Source organism: Corythoichthys intestinalis, chromosome 2, assembly GCF_030265065.1.
Source record: "Corythoichthys intestinalis isolate RoL2023-P3 chromosome 2, ASM3026506v1, whole genome shotgun sequence".
Lineage (NCBI taxonomy): Eukaryota > Metazoa > Chordata > Actinopteri > Syngnathiformes > Syngnathidae > Corythoichthys > Corythoichthys intestinalis.
In genome coordinates, this window is record NC_080396.1 from 46391610 (window position 1) to 46407879 (window position 16270).

General features: G+C 37.0%; 1 protein-coding gene across 2 annotated transcripts in view; it reads left to right on the forward strand.

Annotated features, from left to right (window-relative positions):
• The window catches only part of acp2 (acid phosphatase 2, lysosomal), a 19275-nt gene continuing 3005 nt past the window's right edge, over nt 1-16270 (forward strand). The window contains exons 1-13 of one of the 2 annotated variants that reach the window (XM_057823926.1): nt 1-90; nt 3445-3500; nt 7261-7356; nt 7782-7868; nt 9110-9170; nt 9902-9993; nt 10065-10163; nt 10285-10374; nt 10456-10539; nt 10624-10672; nt 12095-12183; nt 12267-12373; nt 12650-12825. In XM_057823926.1, coding sequence (XP_057679909.1) covers nt 7788-7868; nt 9110-9170; nt 9902-9993; nt 10065-10163; nt 10285-10374; nt 10456-10539; nt 10624-10672; nt 12095-12183; nt 12267-12373; nt 12650-12825 — 928 coding nt within the window. In that variant the 5' untranslated portion in view covers nt 1-90; nt 3445-3500; nt 7261-7356; nt 7782-7787. Of the gene's footprint in view, nt 91-3115; nt 3501-7260; nt 7357-7781; nt 7869-9109; nt 9171-9901; nt 9994-10064; nt 10164-10284; nt 10375-10455; nt 10540-10623; nt 10673-12094; nt 12184-12266; nt 12374-12649; nt 12826-16270 lie in introns of those variants that run through there. The other variant, XM_057823918.1, reaches the window with a different exon arrangement.

The following is a 16270-nucleotide window of genomic DNA, read 5'->3' on the forward strand; positions in this document are numbered from 1 at the left end:
TGTTCCTACCGTCCTCTTCGAAGTTGTTTAGTGCCAGTAAAAGTGATACAGAACCCCTACGGCTGTGACACAGGTGCCATTCAGCTATTTGTAAGTTTATTTATTTATTTTCACAAAAGGTAAGAGTGTGTTTAATGAAGGTTGAAAAGTTATTAATTGTGGCTGTAACTGTATTCATTTGATTAATTTACATAAAAAACAGGTCTTGATCCCATTTTCCAGAAGATAAAAATGCAACATAAAAACATACTGATTACTGAAACACTTGTTTAACTGAAATGCCTTGTATTAAAGACTATATTTAAGTCTATTGTGTGGCAAGGATGTTATGAAACAGTATGACATGAGTAAAAGTAACTTGTGAAATGCTTGGGAAAGGTTTGTGTTTTAAACTACAGTTGTCTGGGAAAAAAACATTTTCATTACAATGGCATGAGTAATGTCATTACTCATCCAAGTATTTCTCTATTTCTAGTATTTCTCTATTTTTAGAAAAGTGACATCAGTTATTCTCTTCTATGTGATGGCACTTCCACCCCACATAAAAAATTTCTCAGCTTCTAATGGCGAATTTAAAGAAATCACATCAACGCAGGGAACAAAAAAGTGTTTGTTATGTGTGGAAACCTCAGATATTAATTAGAGCGAGGGTGCCAAACTCATTTTTGTCACGGGCCACATTTGTTGTTCATGGGAAGGTGTTAGGAGTTACTACTGTTACCATATTATTCCATGAACACATCAAATTAATGGATAACTCAATGTAAAACCCAAATTCAAGGAAAGCAGTGTTGTTTGTTCAACTAGATTTTTTATTTACTGTTTTAGTTGTTGTTTTTTAATAGTCTTGAAATGAAACCACTTTGAATTACCCTATGTTTAATTGTATCATACAGATAAATTTGACTTGCCTTGCCTAGACTGTTCACATCCATTTCGAAAGGGTTTGTCAGTGATACAGAACAAAAAAACTTGCTTGCAATTTCCTAACACTTTAAAGGTTGTCTAAAATTTAACACCTATGAACAAGAATGACACCAGAAAATAAACTGTCAGGGGTATAAGACTTCAAGGAAATTGAACAGAAGTGTCTGAGCCTCATGTATCTGTGAATTAGACTGAAAATTAGTGTAATCACCGGGTACTGTGAAAAATATAAGCACCCTAAATGTGAAACAACAATACAAACGCTTCCATTTGAAAAACATTCACTCTAGTCGCCTGTTTTCAGTTATTATTATTTTTTTTTTTTACTTGAAGATGTTTATCAGAATGTGTTATTAAATCCAAATGAAAGCATTTATTGTTGTTTACTCATGTGTCAGATTATGGCAGGCAGCTAATGCCGAAAACACATTCTCCTAACAGGCTTAACACTCTGATGAATCAACACATGCGCAAAACAGAAAAATAGGCAAGGGACGGGTCAAATGTCAAAGGCTTGTCTCGCTTACACGCGCGCACACACCGGCACATGCACACGGATGGAATCACATGACCAATCATGACATAAATAATGAGTTGTTTACCCCTAACCTGCTTAATCACTGGGTAACAATTTAATTCGAAAGCATACATTAGCCAATATCTTTGATGTAAACAGAACAAAAATAAATCCATGCATGTCTATGGTAGGATTTAGAACAACAACAAAAATAATGCTTCACTCACAAACATCTCCCCTTTTATTAATTTACAAACTCTAAAAAGAAAAAAAAAGAAAAAAGATCACCTTTTGTTAAAGAGTTAGCTTTTAATTGACTTGTAAAAAGAAATATACTTTTAAAAATAATGATAAAAAATGAAAAATATCTTAATTTTCAGATGTGGCAGTAAATTTTTGACCAATATTGAGGTAAGACCGACCCCAGAAAAAAGAGATGTGCACCGCAGAATTTTTTTCACCTTGGGGCAGGGAGCATCATAAATGGAGGGCATTGCAATTTCTGTAACTTAGATTTGTGTTTGAAGATGTAAGAGTAAAGACACAAATAATAAAATGGAAAAAAGCTACAGAAACGGGCAGCACACAAAACTTATGTAGATTTTATTTTACATCGTTTTATTTATTAATATCATGTTACTTCTATTCACAATTTTGAAAAATTGACTCTAAGATGTATTCAATTTGTTGCTGTTAATTAAAGGGTAATGCTTTTTGACTAAATTTGTGGGTGTTTTTTTTTTTTTTTTTTTTTTTTTTAATTTTATTTAAGTATCAGTTCAAAAACTGTTTAATCACTCAAACCATTTTATAAAGTACCGAATAGAAACCGGATTGGATAAAACCCAAACGATACCCAACCCTATGGTGCCTCGCTTGAAAAAGTGAGGTAAGACAGGAAAATAACACAAAAACACAAAAACTGTTAGCCTATGGGGTTGGGGGAGGTGACAGTGTTATCAAAACAGCCTGTTGGAAAGGCAAAGTTAGAAAAGCAACGTTGAATTGTCGCCCACTGCCATCTTTTGGTGCTAGGCGACAGAGGTGGACACCCAGCCATTATGGCGGAGACGAAGTACGCCCCTGCCACATTATATGGTGTTTATAAATATCTATGTTAACTTCTAGGTTCAGAACAGGCAAGATGTCTTTTTCGCCCTGCGGGACAACGAGGACGGGCATCGCCATTTGTCGGCCATTTTGCTACAGCAATTCGCTTCACAGTTTTCAACCAATTTTAAACCGGTCTAACGTTACTGTTTACTTAAAAATAATTATACATTTGTTTTATATTCAACATCCAGCCTGACCCATAGACACGTATGCAGTGTACGGTTTATTTTGAGATGTAAATCCATCAAGAATTAATCAAGCCAAAAGTATTTTAATTGATGAGGTGCAAGACGGTGTAGGCGCACTATCATAGTCCCCTCACTATCCACTCGCGGGTGCCTGCGCTGGTCAGTGACGTTCCTTATTCTCGCTATATGAATATACAACTTTAGCATTTGTTAATAATACGCTCTGTGTGTAGTATCATCCATCGATTTTCCTTTTTAAATGAGCACTTTTAAGCGAACGCAAGAAGTAACAACGGGAACATTTTTAAACAGGCATTATTATATAGCTTATAGAGCGAGTGGATAGTGAGGGGAAGAGGATAGTGAACCTACAACGGCGTTGCATTTACGCCGCCGACTCAGCCTAAAGAAATCTAACTTTGTACATGATATCTATAGCGTAGTCGAGCGTTCTTTGATCAATCACCTCCAATATGGCGCCTGCATCCTCGTATCAAGTCTACGGGCTCATCCGCAGAATGCGTGGTCTACGTATATCTAATTTAGTTCATGTGCTACTCTAGTAGCGTCACGTGACAGTCACTGTGACAGCGAGTTGATTGCTGTAGTTAGCCGGAGCTGTTTGCAGCTCGTCACACTAAAAGAGGAGCTTGGATTAACAGACTGTCATGCCCCCTATACTTGTGTTCCTCCTGGCAGCATGGTCGCTCTGTTGGAAGGTCACAGCGGAGAAGAAACTGCAGTACGTAACCGTGGTGAGTATATCAAGTCGTCTGTGGTCGAACCAGGCAGTTGCCATACAAAAATGTACGTAGCATTTGAAATATGGTCCCAAGTTATTTCGAAAAATAACACCGCTTGGAACATCTTCCATGTAAACAACGCCAGGAACTGTGGAAACAAAGTGTTCCGCTTTCGCCAGAATCTACAATGAGCGATGTCCTTAAGCGACATGGTTTAGTCTTTAGTGTCAGTTGTTTATGATGCCTCTCGGTAATGTCATACAAATGTCTTTGTAAATAATCCACCAGATAAAAAGTCGTGCTACTTCGTTTCTACAAATAAGTAGTTGGTGCGTGACAAAGTAATTGTCACTCCAAATGTCGCTTTGTACTAATGCTGCAACGATTAATCGATTAACTCGAGTATTCGAATGGTATAAAATATTCAAATTAAATTTTGTTGCTTCTAGTATTCGTTTAAAGTGGCGTTGTAATGGTTTATTTTGAAAGTGTTTGCATTTAGTTTTATTGATTAGGGTGGATACACTGCTCTCTGGTCTGCCTCTTTTCACATGGTTGAATCCAACTGCTCCCTGTTAATACCAACATAAGCTGTTTTTGTTTGAACGAATGTTTTTTTTTTAATGCATTCATAATTTAGTTCATAGGTATAATCAGCTGTTTTTTTTTTTGTGGGAATATGTGTCTGAACCATTTGTTAAGAGCATTGTAAAAAACAAAAACAAAAAAAAACTTTAGCATTTTATAGCATGTAAGCTAGCTGACTTTTTCTTTGTAAGTTAGCCAATTGTTCTTTTGTTGTACATAGATCCTCACAAAAAAAAAATATATATATATATACATATATATATATATATATATATATATATATATATATATATATATATATATATATATATACACACCGTTTGAGGCTCAGGTATTTTAATTTTTCATGTTCCTTATCCGATTACTTGGTTATTCAAACTAACTAGTCCATTGATTAATCGACTACTAAAATACTTGATAGCTGCAGCTCTACTTTGTACTACACGAAAAATAATTGTAAATTGAAATGGACGTGTAAATAATTTGGTTCACTGTTTTAGTTTCTCCAATAAAATTTTAATTCATCGAAATATTTTAACCATTCATAGTTTTTAATTTCATTTGATAATTGACATGTACCGTACTTAGATTATGTGCCAAATATACCAGAAATGTCTAGCTTACAGGATGTGTCAGACCCAAACAATTTTGCTGTAATTGTGTCTAATTCTACCAATGCACAAACGGAACTTGAAACAGTATCGGTACCTGTTTCCACAAGTGGAAAATCTGAAGTGACTGTTGAACGTTGTTATCCTGCATGTGACAGGCCTGCTAGATTGGATTTATAAGTAATAAGTAAGATGGGAAAAACAGGAGGTATTTTTGTGTTTATTTCTGGGACATGTTATTTAAGGGAGGAGGAGATGTAACATATTTATGTCACACTGCTATTTCCATAGTGTGCACTTCCTGTGGTTGTGGTATTACAGCATAAAAGGAATCTCTGTGATGTGTCGGGGGCAGATATGCTGAGAAGCCCGCTGAATAAAGCAGTGTTGTTCCATTCAAGTCTCGGCCTGACATGTACTTAGATTAGGAAGTACATAACAAAAAGGTCACAACAGGCCTCGCGAGATTCATTTTGTTCGGTGCGATGGGTTTATTTTTTTCTGTCAGCTAAAGAGAATCTGTCATGAATGTGACAATTGACTTTGTTTTGAACTCAGTCATAATTTGCCATATTAACACTCTGGTATTAAGCATCTCACATGTCCTCTTGATACAACATGAGAAGGACAAGCAAGTACAATGTTCTGCTAAAGATCTTAACAGTGATGTTTTCATCTCCTAACAAACCAAACAAACGTTGTTTTGTTGACTGGTGCACCGACTAATGATTGAACTGATTGAAGTCATGTGTTTATTGAGCTTCTTGGAAGACGACCAAAGACCAGAGGAGAATAGTAGTAGGTTCCACACACAATTTCGGCCGTGTGCAATGGTAGGCAGGGTAGATAAATGTGTTTTTGGGATTTTCATGGCATACAAAGGAAACTGAATTATCTGCACTGAAGCAAATACTTTGGATACTGTACATCAGTACCACTTCATCCACCTTATGCGTACCTAAGTAGCCATGTAAAGTTCTATATATACGTATACATATAAACTTAATTAAAACAAAACAATCACAATTTTCAGATGTCATGTTATCATCAAATGTTTTTATTTGTATCAGAGTACTCGGATGTAAGTAGCTATACTTTTACGTGATATTTCATTGTCATTATGTATTAAAATAGTATTGTACATCAGTACTGTAATATTTGTTTCACTAGACTAGAAAAATGCTATGCTTTATCACTCTGCTCACATGCTTTTATTTGTAACCGATTAGTTGTGCTAAAACTATTGCAAATTGCTCACTTAGGAGTCTACATTTTCTACATTTTGATTTTTTTGTCTGAATATGTTATGGTCATTTTTTTTTTCCAAGAGAGAGGACTCGTTTTAGTGACATGCCATGATAAAACCGGGACATTAGTGTCGTATTTGCCCTTATCACACAATTTTTAAACTTTTATTTTTTAAATATCTAAAACCAGTTCTCCCTGTCTGTTTAGTCAGGTGGTATTGTTAATCTCTGTACAGACTGGAGAGGCAGTAAGGCAATCATTCAAATATCTTGAAACTGAGGAATTTGCTGAAATGCAGGCATTCTAGAGCAGAATGTGCTTTCTAGTCGCAGAAGGCTGTATCACAATTGCAGGTCATGTGTGCAACCTGAGAACGTCGGAGCACTTTGCTCATGAATGGTAGCCTACAATACCTCTCAAAAGAGGCTAAAGATCTCATTGAGAGTTACAGATTTACAGTGTATATTTCATTGCATTTTTATCCATTTATGAATGTTAAATTGTTGATAATTTACAATGTTCATCAAAGCGAGAGAAGTAAGGAAGATTGTTATATGGTTGATGGGTGGGAGGAGGGTAGTGCTATGACCAGGCATGTGCCGGTATGATATTCTGACGGTATGATAACCTTAAACCAAAATATCACGCTTTCCCGGTATCACGACATTGCAATTATAGCTCTAAAATGTGTTACTTGAGATATCTGGGTTTAAAAAAACAAACTTTTCTTCATTGAACAGGATTTTTATTTTTCAAATCATTAGCAAATTGGAACATAAGTAAATAAATTTAAATAAACGCAGTCTTTTAGGTGAGCCTAAACCCACAGCCACAGCTCAACATATTACCATCAGAAAAAAATAATTATTTTTTAATTATTACTTTTTAATTTTGTATAAATGTGAACTCATATTGGAGGTATTGCCTCCTCGGCAGACACTCTCCGCAAACATGTTTTACATGTCGTTCGCCCCACCTCGTCTAAGTCGCATGTAACTTTTCTGTAACCGAAGTATTCCCATACGAGCGATTTAGTTTTCTTCGATAGGGGGGAAAAAAATCAGGAGTTTCACCTCCTCCAGCCATCGTGTAGCTCAGCTGACTCACTGACACTGAACGACAACCGTTGGAGGAGGGTTGAATGTTGAGCCTTACAGCTGCAAGCGAGGGAGTTTTCCATGCATTTTCGGGACATACAGTAAGAGATAGCTAATACCTTAGGGACAGTATGACTGTAATCAGCACGTCTAGCTATGACAGGACAAAACAGGACCTTCCTAGATAAGAGCGAGTCTTTGACATATGTTGTCTTCTTTGTCGTGCAGTTGTTTCGACATGGTGACAGATCACCAGTAAAAGCCTATCCCACTGACCCACACCAAGAGAGTGCCTGGCCTCAAGGCTTCGGGCAACTATCGCAGGTACCACAGATTCTGGAGCAATATCACATTTAACATTTGTTTGACACCTTGTGTATACAAAATGTGATCTTTCACCAATCCATTTTGACAATTTCAGGCCTTCTAGTTTAATTGAATTGGACATCTATTGCTGTCAGTGGCACAGAATGAGTTAATGGACTAAGCTGTTTAAATGCCAATTCATTATTATTATTTTGCTTCTGTGGGTGCGTTTTGAATGTACTGTAGAAATGATAAGTGTACACTATTTCATGTTTAAAGTTAAAACTCCTGTAAAAAATAGTAAAATAATAAAAACTGGACAAAAATAGAAAAAATGTAAATAAAGCTACGTACTAACAAGATGTTTGAGTATTTTAATGTGATTGAGTCAAATTTTGTACAGTGTTTGTGATGTTGCTGTGCACTGTTTTCTATGTTCTCAGGAGGGTATGCGACAACATTTGGAGCTTGGCCAGTTTCTGCGGAAGCGTTATGATGGCTTTCTTAATGAAAGCTATGTCCGACATGAGGTAATTTATAGGCCTCTAAATGATGTGTGTGAAAAATAGTTGCCAGTTTACATCCAAGTGGCAGAGAAGCTGTTTACTCCGGTTGAGGTGAACCGAGACGTTAACAAAAACATGTTGTGTTTGGGTTTGCCGTTGCGGATATACCCAATGTGGTTTGTCCCCACCATCTGATCAATCCAGTGGAACCTGCGAGTGAGGAGGCTAAATCAAGTGAATGCCATAAAAAGTAGTACGGAAATCACAAGCGGTAATAACCACTTTTAAAGAGACAGACTGGGCAGCTGAACATGTTGTCAATGTTTTTGGAAAAGTTTTTTTTTTTTTTTTTTTAAACAGGGATAGTTAAATTAGGTTGTGCAAAGTTTTGTCAACACTTCATCTAGCATCACATGAAAAGTTCCAGTTCCAGTTTTAAAGCACTGGAAGTCAGAGTGCCAGGTGCCCACTATTATTAGCGGGCGCCATCTTCACCTAGTCAATAGGCAACAATTAAGTTGCATTAGCAACAAAATAGTAATGTATTGAAATAAATATACAGTATAAGTAGACCTTTGAAAAAAATATTGGTTGCGCAACACGAGTAGATAAAAAGATGTGGAGGCCAAATCTTTTGGGCACAATGTGAAATGAAGCCCCTATAGGAACTATCAATGTTTACAATTATATTATGACAAGGAAAGTATTCTGTGTTTGTTCAAATGGTGAACATGTATTTCTCATTTTTCTGAACACACAGCCCACAAAGAAAAAGAACATTTTGGTCTACTGTGAAACACTCAGGGCATCTCTTAACCTGTTTTTTAGTCTGGTCACATAATGTGCAGTTTGGAGTGAATGAACCAGTCCCTGAAGGATCATGTTAAAAATATCTGTTTACCCAAGACCGCATTTGTTGAAATGGAAATAATGGCTGCCGTTCCATCACGCTTCAAAGTATTAACCTTCCAAAACACGATTTGTTTTTGACGGACACATCACATATTTCAAAATACACATTTCAGACGAAGACCATCATTAAAGCTGTTTAATTTTTTTCCCACTTAATCACTGGCATACATCGGGTTTCTTGATTTGGATGCTATGAGAAGTCGTACCTTTTCTTGCTATCCGAAAGTTTATTTGAGCTTCTTTAGATGAAGGCTGTAGACACAATGGGCATGTTTCACAGACAGAACCTCATGTCATTTGGTGCAATGTCATTTTACGAAATCCTGGAACAATAGTAGCTCTTGTGTCCTCAGATATCAGTTCGCAGCACGGACTACGACCGCACTCTGATGAGCGCCGAGGCCAACCTTGCAGGTAATGTTACTTGTTTGCTCTTCCCTTTGCTTTCCGGCTTTTAGGGTTTTGTATCATTTGAGTTTTACCTGATGCCGGTTACTACTCGATACTTTTTAAAACATTTCTGGTACTTCAATGGTTCTTGAACCGACACATTATAATAAACAAAACACACACAATGTTTACTTTGTGATAGACAAACTGAATTTTGTTACGTTACGCGCTTTCTATTTAACTGCTTGTGTACAAAAACACTCAAGGGTAACTGCCATTCCAATGCTTTATGACACAGAAAAAAATCTTTTGGCACGAGAAAGAAGCACCAAAATGAAGCACCGAAATGTTTGTCTTTATTTGGTCTGGTTATCACCAGTTGCTACGGAACGGGTACCAAATTGATACCGGGTTTTGGTACCCAACCCTATGTTTCTTATTGTTGATGTTTCACAGTTGGAAAAGGACTCGAATGTGTAACATTATGACACAGAAAAAGTTTCTTAGATTCAGATATAACATAAAACGTCATCATAAACCTGTACATAAAACATATTTGTCCCTACCTCTGTAAAAGACTAATGTAATTTAACTATTTAAATCTAAAAATGGGAGGCATTTAAATAAACACCACTGGTAACATGAACACGTCTGTGTCCCTTCATATAAAGACATAATTTAAACATCTGTCTGCTCATTTGATCTTCTTAGTACGAAAGTGATTTAATTTGAGACTTGTTGACGCTATCTTACAGGTCTTTACCCCCCCAATGGTGAGCAGGTCTTCTCACCAAACATAAAGTGGCAGCCCATCCCTGTGCACACAGTTCCACAAAGTGAAGAGAGGGTAGGCATGAGCACTATTGGTGGGATTTTTAAAATAATTGAATTATTAGAAAATTTTGGTCTACCTTTCAGCTGCTGTCCTTTCCTCGGAGAGATTGCCCTCGCTATGAAGTGCTTATGAATGAGACTGAACAAACAGAAGAATTCCTTAACATCACAGCTGATAACCAGGTCTTCCCCCCCTCCTTTTTCGCAGCGTGTAATATATAATTAGATTAACTGTAATTGAAATAGAGCAGCTTTATTTGGCAGAGTGAGATTAAAGACGCTCTTCTCTTTGTATTTCCTTAAGGACATTATTGAGCTGGTGAGAAATAAAACTGGACTGAAAACGACGACTGTGGATTCAGTTTGGAGTGTGTACGACACACTCTTCTGTGAGGTAAAATATAAAATTTCCATTTTTGTTGCGTTGTCATCAGTGGCTTTCCCCCTATTAAAGTTTATGTGTGTGTACGTGTAGTCACGTCATAACAAGTCAGCTCCTGATTGGGTAACCCCTACTGTCTGGGCAAAGCTGCACTTGCTGAAAGATTTTGGATTTAGGGTAAGAACTGTTATACTAATCTTCTGCCATTCATCCCGTTAAAACACAAACCATTAGTAATCCATGTGTGTTCCAATTTTTTAGGTTTTATTTGGGGTCTACAAACAGCACGAGAAGAGTCGACTGCAGGGAGGTGTGTGTTAACCCTTTTGCACTTAAAATCTTAATTCTTTGGTAATATGCGATATCCACACACGACAAGAAAAACTTTCCCTATTTTAGTGTTATGTACAATAGGACACATCACACATGTAAACATGAAGTTCATTACCCTGGGGTAACCAAACTTACCTGTATCACGACTGAATCGTGGGGTCATAGGCCATTCAGATAAATGAATCATGATACAAAAACTTGAATTCTTTACGTTCTATTTGAATCATTTTGTTACTCAGTTTTAAACTTTAATTCTTTATATTTATTTGAATGATCCTGTTACTTTTAATAGCCTAGTAGAGAACAACAGTGAGCTTTTTCTTATTAACCCTTTATTTCCAAATGTATCACATTTGATACAACTAAAATGGAATTATTTTGAGAGTAATTCAGAATTTTGACATTTCTTTTTGGGAAAAAAAAAAAGATGGATGCAAGTCAACACATGCATCTGCAGGTTCCATGAGGAAAAAAAAAAAGGATTTGGCTAGAGTTATAGATACTATGGCGCTTATTACACATATTCATTTTGACATTTCTTTTTACAAATTTGAAAAAAGGTTTCATTAGGACCTTATTTTTCAGATTTTGGGATTCTCTGATAAATGCTTCATGTTGCAGGTCTTAAAGGATTAAAAAGTAAAAACTTGCAGCATTTCCATACAATTCTTATTAAAAATGAGGCAGCTACATTAGATTCCGTGCTGAAAGATGGTGGTCATGAAATGAATAACACCTGTGGGCCATGGCACTACTCTACAAAGAAGAAAAAACAACTACGCTAACTGTCAGCCTGTCTACATTGTGGAGTCAATTTTCTTTCTTTTTTTGTGGTGAATACTTATTTTCGTCATGGCAACAAAGCCCTTTGGAAAATAAGCTAATTTCAATGGCAGTTAAAAGAATGTGCTTTTTTGCCCGTTTGTAATAATTTGATCATCATCATTTTAGAAGACTGCATTTACTGTATTCTAGTTAGAAATGCAACCAGCACGAAAACTTGATGTGATGCGGATGACTAACTGACAAAATAGAAATGAATGAATCAGAGTCTTGCATAAACAATGGGCATAGTCAGTGCAACTATTTACTGTAGAATGCAAATACAAAACAAGCGTTCTACAGGAGCGGCCCATTAATCTTCATTAACTCATTCAGTGGCAAAAATGTGTTTTCACATCTTTTACATTTTTAGTGGGAGGGCTTGGAGCAATATTTACGGTGAATTCCAAGTGTCTATACAAGGTTGAGTCATTGTTGCCATTGATCATGATATTGGTTCAACGTTTATCACCATTATTGGCAGCCAATGAGTTAATGTAACAAACAAGGTAGCAAAAGTATAAAGGTGCATACAAACTTTAATCATGCAGCAACATAATGACCCATTGTCTTTCAGGGATCTTACTGGGTGAAATAGTGAAGAATATTACTCAAGTGGCAGGATCCAAGGAAAAGCAACATCTGAAAATGATGATGCTCTCTGCGGTGAGACTGACTATGCAAGATACAAATACTTACGTCAATCGTTCCGTGATCTGAGGTAATAACCATGTGTGTTTATTTGACAGCACGACACCACTGTAGCAGCCCTACAGGTCAGCTTGAATGTCTTCAATGGCAAACAACCACCGTATGCCTCCTGTCACATGATTGAGGTGTATTCGGATGAAAACGGGTACACACGCACACCTATGGCTAAAGCAATAGGCATACTCTCAATGACTTTTTGTGCCTAAGGCTGTGTTTTCCAATGCTGGAATACTAGATTTTTTTAAATGAAGAAACTAAATGGAATTTACATTATTTTGTGCACGTTTTTACATGACATGAAATTAATTAGCAAGTTTTAAGTTTTCAATACTAAAAGCTATGTTTAGGTTGCGCTGTTCTTGACAAAATGTACCTAAGAGGTGAATATAGACCACTAACCTTATGCTTTGTGTGGGCTCAGGTCTCTGTCAGTGTCCATGTTTTACCGGAATGACACTTCGGTTGAGCCTTATTCCCTTCAGTTGCCAGGCTGCTCTCTCGACTGCCCCCTAAAGGAGTTTGTGAAAATTACAAAGCTTTCTATTTCTGAGGACAGAGACAAGGAGTGTCAGTTGCCTTCGATTGAGAGTAATAAAGGTAAGATTTTGCAACATCGATACACAGGTGTCAAATATCAATTACCTCCACAAAATGTTCATTTTGTGACAGTGTTTTGCCAAACTGGCCTGTACTAGAGTGCTTTTACATGCTGACATATTCCTATACTAAAGAATGATTTTTGTTGTACATTGCTGGTTTATTTATTTGTGAGTCTTGTCATTGTTCTGTTTTGTAATTATTAGTTTTGTAATTATTAGTTTTCTGATGGCATTTCATTCACTAGATAATTAATCTAAGGCCTGCAATAAATGGTCTGTCATGGCCAAATACTGAAGTGGATAATTACATTTGATGATTAATAATTGCACTCTTGACGACATATCTGTGGATTTGCAAAGATACAGCTTAGCAGTGGCCAGCTAGCTGCTACTCGCGAAATGTAAAAGAAAATGCAGGTGTATAAAACGCCAGTTACTGCCAGTCTCTCATTAGCACACTACTCTGTGATGTACTTTAAAAACAGAAATATAGAATGAAGAAGTGAAAGAGGAATAGCTGAATGCCCCCCCTCCAAAAATACACTTGACACTATACCATTGTGTTAAAAAAAAAGGTAAAAGGGGGTGTGGGGGGGGTGTGTGGGGGCGAGGGGTCGTGTCGAGCTTGCTCCCCCCTGGGATGGCGGGGGCTGCGTCTGACTTGTTGCATCGGCTCCTGCGCAGCAGTCTCATTCTCTGTACACCTAACACACACGCATTAGAATGTGCATATCCGTGTTTGGGTGCCACTGAACACATAGTAGGATGTCAACTGATTTATACACATAGTTGATTCGTCCTAACACAGGGTTCCTCACTACATGTTACTGCCATTGCTTGCATACTCACCTGTACCAGTTAACTCTTTTCTGACCAATGTACCTCATCCATTCATTCGGTTACAAGGTATCCCTCCCCCCCCAAAGTGTCTCCTCGGTAAGAGTTAACATTGAGACAGCAATGGTACTTGTATTAGGTAGCGTTTATATTTAATGATGTTTTTTTTTTTTTATCACTATTTCCTCTCTTTGTTTGTCTGTTCTTCCTTTCTCTCTGTCTCCCTCCAGCTGCGTTCTCTGAATAAACAACACGGTATAAACAACCACAATGGGAGTACATACAAATCCCATATGGAATTTAAAACTGTTCTGCCTATATAGCAAGGCCGTAGGTTTGGTCTCAACATTGGTAGGGACGATATAACAGCATAACCTGTATGTACACTTTTTGCTTAGGAAGGGACATTATTAAACCCAAACAGATTGGATGAACGGGGGTCAGTGCTACATTTCTCATGAATATGAACCTAATTAATTGATAGGCCAAATGATCAATGCAAAATAAATCTGTTTTGACTTATACTAACTTTCATGTGTATTGGTTCAGGTGATACACCATTTGATTCAAACCTTTGTTTTCAAAAACTACTAAAGAAACATTTTTGAAAACTTCCAGAATAAATTTCTGGATTTTATTGGCAAATTCAACATACACAATAAACAAAAACTTATTATTAATCTCTTAACTGTCCAGGAATGCAAAAAAATAAACATCTGTCTTTAAATGATTCAACATTGTCTGTCTAAATTAATGTCTAAATGAATAAATATAACTGAGAAAAACTCATAACGTTAACAGCAGAAAGCACATAGAGGACATTTCTCTTTAGGCACCTACCCACTCGAGTTTTGCTGGTTTGCATGTTCACAAAGTTTAATGTTATGCTAACTCTGATGCAGGTCGGATTTTCAGTAACAAAATTAGTGATGTGTTTCCCATGTCCACAACACTGACGTCTTTTAAATTGCTTACAGTAGCTGCTGCTGGCCGAAAAAAACTTCTAATACCCCTCCTCTTCAAAGAGGTCGGAGGAGGCGGCATTTTGTCGACATGTTGTATTTTTGTCGGGGCTGTGTGGGTGTGCATGTTTGTGTATGTGTGTGTGTTAGGGGGGCATGTCATCAGCCAATCAAACGTGCATATGAAGTTAAATAAAATAATAACGGTCCGGCACATTCAGCAAGTGAAAAGGGGTAAATGTAAGTCTGAAAATAATGTAAATATATCACTTAATAATAGTAGGGTCAATTCTATCCTTACAGGATAAAAAAGACCATCGAAATTACCTACATAACTGAACTCATTATACAATACAAATAAGGTTGCCTGAAAGTTGGTGGGGACAATTTGAGGATCCTGAAAAGTTGATAGTGTTATGTCCCTACCGTCCCTATGCAAACCTACGCCCTTGCTATATAGACAGTTGTTTGTTTGCAAGCTTCAAACATGCAGCAATTAGTTTTTTGCTGGACAGCTACAGCTTCCTCCGTGGTATCCTCCATTAATCATCTTTTTCGTTTTACATATTGTAGATTTGTCAACAGTAACATTAGGGTGTGCCAGTGATTTCTGTAAGTCCTTAACTGATACGCAAAAAAAAGATCTTCATTTCATTGAGCATTCTGTGCTATGCTCTCTCAGTCATCTTTACATGACGACCACACCTTGGCAGAGTACTAACAGCAGTGATGAACGTTGCATTTGTGGCCAGTCTGTCTTACCGTAGACATCAGTTCTTTCAGAGATAACCTTTTTTCATTTCATTATTTGATTAGAACAATTCACACTGATCAATACAACAGTAAAAAAAAATCAGTATAAGTGTGCTGGAGTCAAGAAAATGCATGGTATACATGGTATACCATGTTCTCATTGTACACTTAGATTAAAATCATTAATGGGAGCATGTCTGGTTTGTTTTCAGCCACTGTTTAACAGTCATTTTGAAGGTGTTGATATTGTCAAGCAGTCTAAGTTGGCAGTGTATCCAAGGAACTCAGTCCTCTATGGGCACAACCATTTGGCTGAATTTAAGCCATTTCACTTCACAGTCCCCTTTTACCCTTGCTTTTCTGTTTACTCATGAAGATTTTTTTCATGAAGTCCTGTAATGGTGGAGGAGTTACTCCATTCAAAACCTTAAAAATGAGACTGACATCTACGTAAAAAAACTGGTAGCCATCATAGTCCACTGTTTTTTGTTGTTGTTTTTTTTTTGACAATATTACAATACTGGTGGTACCTGGGATTTTTATCAAGAACTTTAAGTGTTCTCTTAATTGGTTTTAGATTGTTCTCTGATGTGTGTGACCATGTTGTGTAACAGTAGGAAATGTGAGTAAGTATCATTGTATGCATATAGATCTTCACAGCCTCCATGCGGGTAACATTCATGGAGGCAATTAACCCTTTCCAGCTTTGTGCCAGTATACAATCCTGGATTGTTGCGACATACATCTTCTGAGGCATGGTTCACATCAGGCTATGCCTCTTAAGAACAGTACTTTTATAGATCAGGGCAGCTTTAACCAACATATCCTATCTTATCACATTGATTGGACCCCAAGCTGGCTGGTTCCTGGCTCTAATTAGGTCTTAGGTAA